The sequence below is a fragment of the Pseudonaja textilis genome, chromosome 3 (genome assembly GCF_049901715.1).
Source record: "Pseudonaja textilis isolate UNSWEBS1 chromosome 3, rPseTex1.2, whole genome shotgun sequence".
In the NCBI taxonomy this organism is placed as follows: Eukaryota; Metazoa; Chordata; class Lepidosauria; order Squamata; family Elapidae; genus Pseudonaja; species Pseudonaja textilis.
This window is the reverse complement of record NC_141992.1, coordinates 151003420-151018916: the sequence shown is the minus strand read 5'-3', so window position 1 is coordinate 151018916 and position 15497 is coordinate 151003420. Positions and strand designations below refer to the sequence as shown.

Sequence of the window (15497 nt, the reverse complement as noted above, 5' to 3'; positions counted from 1 at the left end):
CATAGTCAGACTATAGTCTTCCTGATTGAAATATAAGCTTCTTTTAGCTGCTACCTAGATTTTGTTTAAATTACCCTTCTTTTCAGCTGATCATGGTCCAGTAGCTTTATCAAGCTGTTTTCTAGTTTTCTCACCTGTTGAATAAAAATTATAATATTTTATTTTGGGAGGTTTAGCTCATTAATGCTTTGAGATCACATCTGGGAGGTCTTTTTCAAATGCAAATTGATATTATCTCTCTTGATTACTCATGATATTAAATGGTTGTACTACCTCTCATGTGTGCACACGTGCATGGCACTTTGAGGTAGTATAGGAAGCAGGAAAAAAACCTCCAACATAATCCTTTTAAATGACTTTAGTTTAATTAGATGCTGAAAGAATGGCACAATATTTTGGCAGCAGGGAGCATTCTTTTCATGCTGTCTGGATGTGACAGATGTGCCATATTGTAGTTCCTTTGAAAATCAACCATTTGTGAATGTTGTCTTTAAAGAGTTGCAAGCTAACTAGTCTGCACTCTGGTAATTATTAAGGTTTATTATTTTCAATGAAGTGCCGTATAAAAGATGCTGATTAGAATAGCTGTAGAAATAACAGGGTTTCTAGAATGAGAACGAATCTCTAGAAAACTAAAAATAACCAAAGATAAATCATTATAAATGCTGAATTTAATCATGCATCTAAACTCAGGCAACACAGTTTTGCAATAAACTACTTTGGGTTCTGATATTCTTGGTATAAATACAGTTTCTCCAAATATCTATAGTATACATTATTAGTATATATAAAACTGGTGGGGAATGGAAGGATTTATATTCTTTGCAGTAATCTGGTCATTAGCACTCTGAAGATTTGTCTCTTTCAGAGAGTTGTTGAAGCCACTTGGTGGTTTATCTGTATCCTCTGAATCCTCTGAATTAGAGTGTAAATGAGTGTGGAACTTTCTTGGGACCATTGGAAGGACTGCATTGTAAACAGGAGATAGTTGCTGTTGTATCTCTCCCTTTCTGTTGAGGGAGTGCTGTTCAATTTTAAGATAGATATGAATATATATTCATGGCAGATGAGATTCTGCCGAAATGTTGCTACAACTTTAAAAGCACAACTACAATGACGTGGGAAAATACCCGAACAAAGCTGAATGCCATACATGTAAGTACCCGCGAAAACTTAAGAAAACGAATATATATTCATATATATATATATGTGGTGGTCTGACAATTGAAAAATGGGAGACGCAGGGAAACGTCTGAGCAATTGCCAGCCCCGAGAGAACTCGGGTAGCAGTATTTATTAAGAAAATGCAAGTACAAAATCAAAACAATTACCTCAACATTAGCTCAGCAGCATTATCTCAGCCAGGCCTCAGAAAGGTGATAAAGTTCCCGTGAGAATATCCAGGCACCAAAGGTCTCATGGGAATGGCTCGGCTGGGTACTGTGAACTTTTACCCACATTCCTGGTCTCTGAGCTTGCAGACCCAAACAGGGCCAAACGTCCATCATAGAAGCACTACTGCCCCCATGAGGAGCGTTTGTGATACCCCAGATCTTATGCAAACTGTACGAGGACTTGCAGAATATGATGAATATATTACCACATTTCCTCCTTTTTTATTTATTCAAAGATAGGGGGTGTTTTAGTGGCATAATACACAGTTCCCTCGCAACTTGGTTTCGTACACTTAAAGCTGAGGCACACATTTGAAATAGATTAGGAATACATTGAATACAGCAACATAACATAATAAGTGTAATAACAATTATTACAACTAATTGAAGCAATAAACGTAACCATGAGCTGTCAGGAAGCCAATCCCATAGCAAAGCCCAAAGTGACTTATCAAAGCCATCTTTCCCTGCTTCGTGTTCAGTTATGCGGTCTTCCATATCATGAACAGTTCTTGTAATGTTAGGCTCATAATTATGTATAAAAATACAACAATGTGAATGAATTAAAGCACAAACTCCTCCTTTAGCAGCTAACATTATATCTAAAGCATAACGATTTTGTAAAGTAACTTGGCGAATTTCAGACACTTCTTCATTTAACATCTTAATATTCTTAACAGTATCATTAAACATAGCAACAGTAAAATTATTTAAAATATGAATATCTCTATAGTTCATAGCTATTCCCAAAGGTGGGTACATGCATACAAAGCCAACAATTAGTTACATTTAAACTCTTTGCTGCAATCCGAACGTCCTTGATGTAGGAATTTTCCTTCCTTAAATTATCACCAAGGTCTCTAGTTTCTGAGATAATAGCAGCTCTCCGCCTCCGTATTAGAGTCCGTGGAGGCATAAGACGAATGGAAAGAGAGGTTGTGTAAAGTAACTTAGGCAACTCCAATTGACACCAATATTGTCCATAGTCTGAAACAGAAACATTAAACAGAATCAGAGTTGTAGCACAGGCTGAAGATATAATATCCTTATCAGGTCCCGAGTAAAGAATGTCTTGACCCTTATGCCAGGACCAATATGCTGGAAAAATCAAAGGATGCCGCTGTTTGCAGATTAATTTAGTCCGATTCCCCAAAGGAACCTGCTGCATACAAGTTGATAATCTCAGATAAGCAGTCATCTTTTCCCAGCCTTCACAGCGCCACGCCTGGATTGCCGGCATCAAGAGAATCAGGAACCACGGAAACGCCATCCTGAGAATCAGGAACCTCAGGAACGCCATCCTGCTCCTCCGAAACCTCCCTCATTGGCACCTGCGAAGGCGCTTGTGAATGATCAGGCCGAATGCAACGACCAGGAACCCAACGAATTTGACCAAGATGTTCTACTGCTGCATAACCACGTCCCCACGTAATCAGCTCAGCGGGAACCCATGCCGGATCCGGAAGGAATCGCACCAACACTCGAGGCCTCACTGCATCTGTAGAAGGGAAGAAAAATGCCTGCTGGCGCGCCAGGGGGTTACCAGACAAATTTAAAAATTTAAAGTATACAAAGCAAGATTTAAATGATCTTGAATTGCCGGAAGCCCCAGGAGCTTCCCTCCTTTTTTATTTATTTTAGCTAACATGTTCTTGAGCGTGCCATTATAACGCTCCACAATAGCCTGTCCTGTGGAATTGTATGGAATTCCAAATTTATGTTCCACGGACCACTGTTTGCAAAACTGATCAAAGACTGTGCTCCGATAAGCCGCACCATTGTCTGTTTTTTAAAGTTTGAGGCGTACCAGCGACTGAAAATGTCTTAATGCAATGATTGATGACATGTTTAACCGCTTCACCTCTTTGAGGAGTAGCCATTAGAAATCCTGAATAAGTATCCACAGTCACATGTATATACTTCCAAGGTGCAAATGATGGATATTGAGTAACATCCATTTGCCAAATCATTGAGGGTTTCAACCCCCTGGGGTTGACTCCCATAGGAATAGCCGTGCCTTGCTTTGAACAAGTTGGACATTGTTGAATTATGGCAGCAGCTTCTGCAGCAGTAAGCTTGAATTGATGTGCTAACGCTTTAGCATTTTGATGAAAATAACTATGGCTGTCCCATGGCTGGACAGTGAGAACTGAAGTTACAGCACTGTCAGCTTTGGCATTGCCTTGTGATAAAATTCCAGGCAATTTACTATGGCTACGGATATGGGCAACAAAACACACATTCACACGCTGCTCCAAACATCCTTGCAACAACAAAAGCAAACGTAGAATATTAGGTGATATTCCAGGAGACAAATAAGAACCTGCTACAAAGGGTAACAAATTATATACATACAAAGAATCCACTATTAGATTAAAATCCTGATTTTGAAAATTTTGAAAAGCCAAAACTACAGCAGCAAGTTCTGCCTGTTGGGCAGACTTCTGCTCTGATGTCACTTTTGTATGCCAAATTCCAGATTTATCTTTCCAAACACAAGCACCAAAAACTTTCCCTCCATCAGTAAAGACTGTAGGAGCATCTGATATAGGCTGATTTACAAAAAGATTAGCTAAATTAATTCTAACTGATTTATACAAAGATAACCTAGGATCAGCTGGAGGATGACAAGAAAACTTCCCTGGCCAAGAATCTACCAAAACTTGTAAAAACTCACTATTGCAAATCATTTGTTCCCAGGTGGCTAAAGCAAAAGGAACATAACATGTTACTGGTTCCATACCAGCAATAGCCTTGCAGCGCTGACGAGCACGATTAAAAATATCAGTAAGCTGTTCTGTGATACAATTTATGGATTTCGATGGTGTATGAGACAAATGAATCCATTCCAGAATCCTTAAAGCTGTTTTTTCTTTTACCTGAACTATCAATGCAGTAACTCTACGTTCTGAGATTAGAATCACTGATAATGGACAATCTGGCAAACATCTATCTGTCCACCTACGACTCAAAGCTTGCTCAATTAATGACAAAATTCCCTTCTGTTCTTTATTCAGGGTTATTATGTCAGATGCTTGCTTAGCACTAGCCAAAGCTTCAAACAAAGGACTTAATTGAAGAGTAGTTAAACCCAAATACGGTCTGATCCAATTTATATGACCCAAAAATTGTTGTAGACCTACCAAAGTTAAAGGATCAGGAAGAACAAATTCCAACTTCAGAGGTGTAATGTGACTCAAGAATAATTTATGACCTAGATAGGCAAAAGGATATTCCTTTTGCAATTTCTCAGGGCTGACAATCAGCCCTTTCTCCTTCAGCATAGCAGTTAAAAGAAGGACAGCAGAATCCATTGCAGCATCAGAAATATTAGCAGCTATTAAAATATCATCCATGTAATGATAAACCTTCCAATCCGGGAATTTATTCCGGAAAGGTTGCAAAGCCCAATCTACAAACATTTGACACATGGTAGGACTATTTAACATTCCCTGTGGGAGGACAGTCCATGCATATCGCTTAGCGGGCTGCCCCTGATTTATACTCAAGATAGTGAAAGCAAACAAATCTACATCTTCAGGGTGCAGAGGAATGGAAAAGAAAGCATCTTGCAAATCTAACACTCTTATATTCCATCCATCAGGTATTAAATTAGGATTAGGTGTCCCACACTGCAGTGGGCCCATTGGCTTTAAAATTGAATTTATGCCTCTCAAATCATGTAAAAATCTGAATTTCCCAGATTTCTTCTTGATAACAAAGACTGGAGAATTATAAGGACTAGTGGTAGGCACTATATGTCCCTTGTCTAATTGTTGTTGAACCAATTCATGTAAATGAACTAATTTCTCACTAGTCAAAGGCCATTGATCTATCCACACTGGCTCCTGCTGGAGTAACTGTAATTTTAATAACTCCACAGGTGGGTGTTCAGTCATCATGAATGACAACTGTTGTATCAAACTGTTGCATCAAATCTCTGCCCCACAAGTTAACGTGAAGGCGCAAAACAATCGGTTGGAAATGTGCAATAGCACTTCCCTGCTTTGTTTTGGCAGAAAGAATCCTCCTACTAACCCGTGCGTCTTGAAGTCCTCCGACTCCTCGAACAGACGGTGTAGGATCCGTCGGCCACTCCCTAGGCCACTCACTTTCGCTAATCACCGAAACATCTGCTCCAGTGTCCAGTAATCCAATAAACTGTCTGCCTTCAACCAAAAGAATTAATTTTGGTTTCTGATCAGCCTTGACATTTTGCATGATGGAAAACACACTAGACTCACTAAACATATCTGTAGATCCAAATCCACCCTGGCGAATTCTATCTGACTCCCCAAAGACAGATATGGCAAAACTAAAAGCTGTGCAAAACAATCCCCTTTTTCAAAGATTGAGGAACAGGTGAATGAACTTGAATTTTGATCTGACCCTCATAATCCGAATCAATAACCCCAGGAACCACAAACAATTTACGCTTATGAGCCGATGATCTAGGAAGAAGAAGACCCACAGAAGCCGGAGGCAACGGTCCATAGAAATCCATTGACCCTAAACAAACTACATGTGGATATCCTAATTCCAAATCCTCAGCTAATGGAAGATCAATTCCTGCTGAACCTTTTGTAGCTGGTGACCATATTTGATCCCTACCTCTTTCTGGTGGTTCCAACCCTTCGGACATTACTTCACTCTTTAGAGTAGGGAGAATGCCCCGATCCCTGCTTCCTAGTTTTTTCCCTCAGAATGAAGTCTGCACTGATTTGCCCAATGGTATCCTTTCTTACATTTCGGGCACACTGATTTAGGACGAGCACCCTGTCCCAATAATCTCTTTTTTTGCTGACTTTGACCCCCCCCCCCAGGAGCCCGACATTGCGCTTTAAAATGTCCAGGCTTCCCACAATTGAAACAAGTGCCTTTATTAGCATTTCCTGCCTGGAGAGCCAGAGCTAAAGTCTCCATATTAAAAGTCTGACTCCCCACCTTTCTACATGCGTTTATCAAATCGGCAATCTCTCTCTCTCCACTCGCAATAAGTGGATTCAGAATCTTTTTACAATCTGCATTTGCCTGTTCTACTGCTAACTTCAAAAGCAATTCATTCCGGGCAAATTGATTGTCAATTTGCCTTTCAATAGCCACTTTCAATCTGCTAATGAAATTTTCATAGGGTTCATTGTTTCCTTGTTTGATGTTAGTAAAGGTCTTCTCACCACCTTCGCCGTCAGGGAGAGCCCGTACGGCTTGGAAAATTAACTGTGGGAGAAGAATGAATCCCTCCTTTGGCATTCCATCTCGCTGTAATTCTACTGTTGTAAAATTACCAGCTCCATAAAGCTGATCTGGAGTAACATTTGCTGTTCCCCTTTGAACTGCCAGCTGTCTCCATTTCTGATCTAACACCAAATATTGAGCTGGGGTTAGAATCATATTAAATAAAGCTCTCCAGTCAGCCGGAATCATTTTATTTCCATAGCCAACTGCTTCTAACAATGCCTGAGTGTATGGCGATCTAACACCATACTCTTTTGCTGCTTGCTTAACTTCCTTTAAAATCTTGAGAGGTAAAGGCTTCCACACTCTCTGCGGATTTAAAGCAACATCCACACCAATTTCTACTGGATTAAGTTGAATCTCCACTCCAAAATCTACCAAATCATCTCCTGATAATTCCCCTCTATCTGTTGCTTCTTGAATAGCTGCAGTAACTGCATCTACTTGAACTCTTAAAGGCAAACTCTTATCTTCTGACAAAGTATTTTCAGTGCCTGACAGTCCTCTGGATTTATCTGGAGGTGCTGTCGGTGGCAATATACGTACCGCATGGTAAGGCGGCAAACCTTCTTCGGGGGGTGCTAGGAGCGGTTGTTCATGAGTAGCTAACGCTTCCATAAGCACCCTCCAGGTTAACAAAATTGAAGAAGGGGCACGAGGCTCCTCGTGCAAAAATATCCCTATCTTTTTCCAGGACTCTACTTTAATACTACCTCCCTCTGGATAACACGGAATATGTTTCCAAACATACTGTAATAAGTCCTCAATTTCTTTCTTTCCTACTGCATGTCCTCTACTATGAACTCCAAACTTAAAACTATTCCCAGTGATCTCTCTCAATTCCCTAAGGTGCTTTGTCTGAGCTTTCGAGAGACCTCCTCCCATACTCACGAAAAGAATCTGTCTCCGTCCAGCGAAGAAGATGAGGGCCCAGTCGACGTCCGCGACGATGAGTATAGGATGCGGGAAACGTATAGCTTTCAAGCTATCACGCCGAAACGTATAGCCTTCCAAACTATCACGTCGGGGTCACCACTTGTGGTGGTCTGACAATTGAAAAATGGGAGACGCAGGGAAACGTCTGAGCAATTGCCAGCCCCGAGAGAACTCGGGTAGCAGTATTTATTAAGAAAATGCAAGTACAAAATCAAAACAATTACCTCAACATTAGCTCAGCAGCATTATCTCAGCCAGGCCTCAGAAAGGTGATAAAGTTCCCGTGAGAATATCCAGGCACCAAAGGTCTCATGGGAATGGCTCGGCTGGGTACTGTGAACTTTTACCCACATTCCTGGTCTCTGAGCTTGCAGACCCAAACAGGACCAAACGTCCATCATAGAAGCACTACTGCCCCCATGAGGAGCGTTTGTGATACCCCAGATCTTATGCAAACTGTACGAGGACTTGCAGAATATGATGAATATATTACCACACATATATATATATATATATATATATATATATATATATATATATATATATATATATATATATATATATGGATACAGTTAAAGGGCCCAATGTTCAAGTTGTCAAGATCCTTCTGAATTTTGCATCTATCTTCCAAAGTGCTGACAATTCCTCCTAGCTTCTTGTTGACCGCAAATATTTTAAGTCCTCCATCTATCTCTCATCTAGATAACTTACGAAGATGTTGATGAGCACTGGGCTCAAGACAGAACCTTGAGACACTCCACTGTGTGCTTCTTTCCATGTAGTCATAATACACTGAGGACTACATGCTGAATGCAACTTGTTAGCCAACTTTGAATCCATCTATACAGTTTTTGCTCCTTCTGTCGCTAATGTATCTAAAACCTTTTTAGGTACATTAGCAACAGAAGGAGAAAAAAAACTGTACAATCACCAAAATTAAAAATTCTTACGTTAAGGTTGTCAATAAGGTTTGCCTGGTATGATCTGTTTTTAACAAACCCATCCTGGCTTAAGTGATCACCTTGTTCATTTCTAGGTGCTTATAAAGCCACTGCTTGATTATTTTTTCCAAGGTTTTCCCAGGCTGATTGGTCTTTAGTTTCCTGGATCTACTTCCCTCCCCCGCTTCTTTAAGCTTGGAATCACATCAACTTTTTTCCATCCTCTGATAGTTCCCCTGGGCTCCAAAAGCTCTGAAAGATTTATTCTAGTGATTCCAAGATCACATCTGTGGTTCCTTCAGTAGCCCGGGATATAAATCAGCTGCTCCTGATGATTTGAACTTGTCTAAAATGGATAAGCGTTCTACTACCAATTTCTTATCTATTTTGATCTGCATTTCTGTTCTAACTCCCACAGTACTGCTTTTGATAGGTTGTGTTATTTTTTTTTTATCTTGCGTGAAAACAGATACAAAGAAGGAATTAAGCAGTTGCCCTTTGTCCCTGCACCTGTTGTCTTCTTGCCATGTCTTCCCATTAGTGGTCTGATCATTTTATTGACTTTCTTCTTGTTCCATATTGAAAAAGCTTTTTTATTATTTTTTGGCATTTGTTGCAAATTGTTGTCCGTTCTTTCTCACAGTTTGATGATAGAAATATGTTTTTCCATCAGATCTTGAGTGTGAGAAAGAAGTTTAAAAGTACCCTTTGGTCTTTTTAGCTGCCATAAAGAACATAAACTTTTAAAGGTCTTCAGTCATTTAAAGTGCATATAAAAACAAATTGATACCATTCACAATTGCTATAGGAAAGTTATAATATGGTCCCAATTTCAAGCTCATTATCATTTTCACAAGAGTATATGAAAGTCCTTTAAAAGCTATAAGATAGCTTCTTGTAAGAGGGTCTTTCAATAGTCTGGATGTCTAAGCAGGTGTCATCTTGGCCAGGTTTGACCAAATAATCATAATAGTTCCACTAGGTTTAGAAAACAGGGTATTTTTTTGAAATAATTCTTTTTGATTAATAAAATGTAATAAATAATGTAATAAAAATGGGGAGCTCTCCAGAAACCTCAGCAGCAAATGGATAAAATATTGCAGATTTCAATATCAACACAAACATTCAACTTTGAATGTTTGGTTTATTTTAATATGTGTTTTTGAACAGGCCACAGTTGTCAATTTTATATATTCCAGGACACCCAAACCAAACTGTTTACTTAATTTTAACTTAAAGTTAATCCTTAATTGCTATGAGGCATTTTGAGATTGTAAAGATGAAGATGTTAATCCATTCTCACCCATGGAAGATCAGTTGGAGACTTTAAGCCAATCAATCTCTCTCAGTCCAGACCACTTGAAAGGGTTGTTTGGTAGAGAAAAATAAGAAGAGGGAGTACTGCATATATTGCTTCGAGCTCGTGACTGACAGGTAGAATACAAATTAAACAAATTATATATCTTTACATCACCAATGCTCAAGTTGTATTGTTAACATGATTCCTAATATAATTTTTAACTTAGCTTAACATTAATTAAGTAAGTAAGTAATTTTGTGCTTGAGCCTAAATGCTGGGAAGATGAGAATTCTAGGATCCCAAAGGCTATAGCTAGACACATCAGGAACAGTATATATTTATTCTGCTTAGCCTATTATTGTACAGCAGATCCAGTCTGTGGATGGACTATTTAGACAATATGAACATTCATTGGTTGTATAATGAAATAAAATAAAATTAGTTTAGGAGGTGAAAAAAATCCTTAGGTACCATAATAACAAAAATAATCAAGTCATTTTGCTGTTTTTCTTACAGAAATGGTGGTGGCCGCAGTGGGACGTTTTGTGCAATCAGCATTGTTTGTGAAATGCTACAACACCAGAGGGCCGTTGATGTATTCCATGCTGTGAAGACTCTGAGGAATAATAAGCCGAATATGGTGGACCTTCTGGTAGGAGTTCTTTAAATTAAGTAGAAAATTATTCCTGTTCTCATAAGGCATAGGGACATTTTTGTGATTTATGTGGAGTACTGTTCATAAAAGCAAGCCTGTCATTTCCTAAAGGGGATAATGAAATCACTTGACTTATAAAAGTATTTTGATGCTACTTCTTGAATCTTGTTCAAGGTATGTTAGAATTTTTGTGCAAATGTAACAACTTTAAACCGAACACCCTTATTAATTTTCTTTTCTGGAAGGGCAATTCCAAAAGGAGAACAGACTTTGTACGGCAGAAATAATAGTCATGTAAAATGAAGTGTCAGGTTTTCAAATTATATATTTTATAAATAGCTTAATCTCCTAATATTTATCAAGGCTGAGAATTTCAGTTTGACATTTAGTGTATTGCATTTAATTAGGGTTCTTCTATCTTGCAGAAAGATTAAAAGAGTTCAGAAACAAAGGGCCAGGAGCAATTATTTCCTTGTGTTATACTTTGTGAAACTACTTGAAATGCAGAAAGGCTGAAAGGCCATTGGTGTTTTATGTATGTGCAAGTATGCACAAGCTTACATGACAATTCAGTATGTCAGGATACAGTCTATTTTGTTCATCATTACTATAAGAAGAAGTTTTGTCCTTTAGTCCTGAAGAAATTCCACTCGCATCATTTGAGAGTTTACTAAAAAGTCTCTTCATATAATACCAATATAATAATAATGTACACGTGTTTTCCAGGTTGAGTCCCAGTGGCTCTGTCTAATAAATTCAAAAGAAATCTACAGAGAAATCTTTTTCATTAAATATTTGTAATTAATTCATTATACTACATGATTTTCTTTAACTCCTTCCTACAACTAACTTCCTCCCTTTTCTTGTTTTGGCTCTTCAGGATCAATATAAATTCTGTTATGAAGTGGCTTTGGAGTACTTGAATTCTGGCTGATACTGCAAGTAAAATTGGGGGAGGCAAAATGTTTCACTAGCACAGTCCAAGCGAGTTGCTTCATGATATCTGTGTGTATGGAGATGAGAACTTCTCAATGTTACACTTTAATTGCTTTGTATTGGCTCTTTTTAAGAGCCCAAGAGAGTCTTTCCAAAAACGCTTGCACTGCCCATTTCCTACAGTATGGCTGTTGCTTGAGTCACAGTCCCACACCAACACGCTCTGGGATTGGACACCACTATCATGCAAACCCATCGAAGAGCCTACTATACCTGCTTAGTCATCTGATCAATCCAAGAGCACAATTTTATTCTTAATGACGATGTTTGTACCTTTCTGTTGTACTATTTTTTTTTTGTTGCCAGTGATCCTTGTTATTGTTAAAGACTAGTGTACATTTTTGTTCTGTGGAGAATGCTGCCTAGCATTTTGATACTGTATTTTAGTTATATTTGTATTGTATTTGCACCTAATAAACAAAGCACACGTAGCTTGAATTGAACTAAAAGCTACGCCCACAGACCACATTAATCTTGCTGACTTCAATTTTCTGTCCAACTTGTATTGTTTCAGAAGTGATTTGATATACAACCATTAAGAAAATGGAAAAAATACAGGAGGATCAGATTACTATATCCAAAGCTTTTCCCGTTTGTTTATATTGTAAATATTTTTTATTTCATCAAATTATTTATTCATTAAAAAGAAATCTTTTGTGAAGCACAATGACTGACAATCATTTTTATTAAATCTTGGAAATGCTTATTGTATTATATTGTAAACATTTGTTTATCCTGTCTGGATTTTCAGCTTAATAAATAAGTACATATTTTATAAAATCTCATTTAATATATAGCATCTTATGGCCTACATTTGCCTTTAGGAAAAGCTAAAGGTTTCCAAATTTTCTATTCAATATAGCACACACTAAATAGAATTTCTGATTATTTATGTTTATAGCTCAGCATTAGAGCAAATTCTTTGCATACACGAATCTCCCAAACCTATTCTGTCCTCTCCAGTTACAGAACTTGATAGTACTAGCTGATTTGAAACTAAGAAAACTGATTTAGAAAACAACTGATCGTTCAGATTGACAGCAGTGGATAAAGCAAACCAATTTATTTTTTTCTTCCTAGTGTTTTCCCATACAGGTAGGGACTACTTCTCTTTCTTTTTTTTAGATCAACTGAGTGTTGATTCGATAGTTGTGACATGTATTGACTGATTGGTTTGTTGCCCAAATCTGATGTGGCTTGAGAGAGTGTTCCGGGCCCCAAATCACCCATTCATGCCTAAGGCAGGTGTAGAACTCACAGTTTCCTGGTTTCTAACCTGGTACCTTAAGCGCCAAAGCCAACTGGCTGTCTAAAGCAGACAAACAGCTCTTCTCCATTTTTACTCCTTTGCCTTACCACAGTGTCCATCCTCCCCCCACATTTTTAAATTTATTACTGTCCAAAGCTGCTTAAAATATGAATGTTCAGGGCTGACATTAGTGTCCACCCTAAAGGAATCTATAATCCATGATGAACCACTCTGGCCTTATAGCAGCTACATTTTAATATCAGTGACAAAACAACAATCAAAGACAAGACAGGGTGTAGCAGGGATTAAAATTCTGAGAATTCACAGTCAGCCCAAAACAGCTCACTGTGCATGTATAACATATAATGGTTTGTTACTCTGTGGGAGCCATTCACATGAAATATGGGAATCCCTTGAGTGGAGCCTTCTCACATTGCAAGATCCTGCATTATTTGAAGGATACATACTAACATGGTTCTGACCATAGTCACAACATAGTGACTAAATTAGTAGACCAGCAAAATACTGTGGACATAATATATTTAGGTTTCAGCAAAGCATTCAACAAAGTAGACCACAACCTACTTCTTAGTAAGCTAGAAAAAAGTGGAATAGATAGTACCACCACTAGATGGACTCACAACTGGCTGACAAACCATACTTAATGAGTAGTCCTTAATAGGTCTAAGTCTACATGGAGGGAAGTAAGCAGTGGGGTGCCACAAGGTTCCGTCTTAGGCCCAGTAACTCTTCAATATCTTCATTAATGACTTAGATGAGGGAATAGAAGGGGAACTTACCAAATTTGCAGATGATACTAAGCTGGCAGGAATAGCTAACACCCAGGAAGATACGCTCAAGATCCAGATGGATCTTGACAGACTAGAACATTGGGCCATATCTAACAAAATGAAATTCAATGTAGAGAAAAGTAAAGTCCTACACTTAGGCAAGAAAAATCAAAAGTACACATATAGATTGGGTGAAACCAGGCTTAATAGCAGTAACTGTGAGAGGGATCTTGGAGTCTTAGTGGACAACCAGCTAAATATGAGCCAGCAATGTGCAGCAGCAGCCAAAAAAACTAATGCAATTCTAAGTTGTATTAACAGAGGGATACAATCAAGATCAAGGGAGGTACTAATACCACTCTATAAAGCCTTAGTAAGACCACATCTAGAATACTGTATCCAGTTTTGTTCACTACATTACAAAAAAGATGTTGAGACTCCAGAAAAAGTACAGAGAAGAGCAACCAGGATGATTAGGGGACTGGAGACAAAAACATATGAAGAAAGGTTACAGGAACTGGGCTTGGCTACTCTAGTAAAGAGAAGGACCAGGGGAGACATGATAGCGGTCTTCCAATATTTGAGGGGCTGCCACAGAGAGGAAGGGGTCAAGCCATTTTCTAAAGCACCTGTAGGCCAGACAAGGAATAATGGATGGAAACTGAACAAGGAGAGATTTAACCTGGAAATAAGGAGAAACTTTCTGACAATGAGAACAATCAACCAATGGAACAGCTTGCCCTTGGAAGTTGTGGGAGCACCATCACTTGAGACTTTCAAGAAGAGATTGGACTGCCATCTGTCAGAAATGGTGTAGGGTCTCCCGCTTGCGTGGGAGGTCTTGGACTAGATGACCTACAAGGTCCCTTCCAACTCTGATTATCTATTATCTATTAAATGAGAACAATTCTCTTTGAACCTCTGTTTATTTTTCTACCCTGCATGTGTAACTCACTAAAGTTTGTTGATAAAATGCTGATCTATCTTCTCCGGTTGCCAACTGGTCGGTGCCCTTGACTGCTATCTTGTGCCCTGAATACATAATTCTTGATGGCCTGCACATCTACTGTATATATTAAATTTCACACCAGGCCTCTGCTATTTAAATCATGGTATCGCATTACATTATCTTAAAGGTGCTTCTGTGCAGAATCTCAGTTTTCAGTGACTTAAAATGATGTTTGTTTAGATTTAATTCCCAACCTTCGAAATCTTAGAGATAAATCTAGTGCTCCTAGTATTATTTATATTTGTGGGATAGGGGCATCTGTGGGATGTCAAGAGTCAAGATGGTGTCCACAACCATGTGAACAAACTCCTTTTTTTAAGTGCATGGGTGCATGGTGTAAGTAAAAATAGGCAGGCTAGCTGGTGGCAAGGCAAGAATTTATAATAATTTGATAAATAGGCAGTACCAAGCTCTTTTCAAAAAATTTTCAATAGGTTTTGTTCCTGTTGTTGTTTTTCAAAAACAAAATGAATCCTTCAGCCCTAGTGTTAGCAAAATGCTAACCAAAATACAAAGCCTCCAAAATAGCTATTCAAGAATGCCAACATAGCTCTGAGCACTTCTGTAATGCTTATCAAGGAAACAGAGCTTGTTTGAAGGCCTGCCCAATCAAAAGTTTAGTTAAAAAAATAATAACTCAGGAAACTAGAAACTGCTTATTAATGCTACTTGGCTAGCAATCTGAAAATGACTATTGAAAAAATGTACTTGATCTAAATAAACCCAGAGTCCACTTTTGATTAGAAAGTGCGTTTTTATTTCCTAAACAGCATTCAGAGACATATATAACAGAATGTAATAGCACAGCATCATTGTGATGTGCCCTTTATTCATTGCATATGAGTGATGATGGCTAAAGAACCAAAATCTTAAAACCTGGTCTTCTTCACTTAATATAATTATAATAATCCTGAAGCAGTGCTATTATCTAAATGGATTCTGTTCACAATTCATGTAAAACAGAATAATGTACTTTATTAAACTGGTTCTT

At 38.3% G+C, this 15497-nt stretch overlaps 1 protein-coding gene across 23 annotated transcripts in view; it reads left to right on the top strand.

Annotated features, from left to right (window-relative positions):
- The window catches only part of PTPRM (protein tyrosine phosphatase receptor type M), a 465145-nt gene extending 453024 nt beyond the window's left edge, over positions 1-12121 (top strand). For all 23 annotated transcript variants that reach the window (XM_087931096.1, XM_026699382.2, XM_087931092.1 and 20 more), the window contains 2 exons: positions 10323-10458; positions 11342-12121. In XM_087931096.1, the coding sequence (XP_087787222.1) occupies positions 10323-10458; positions 11342-11395 (190 nt within the window). In that variant the 3' untranslated portion in view covers positions 11396-12121. The remainder of the gene's footprint in view (positions 1-10322; positions 10459-11341) is intronic.
- Positions 12122-15497: the final 3376 nt, after the last annotated feature.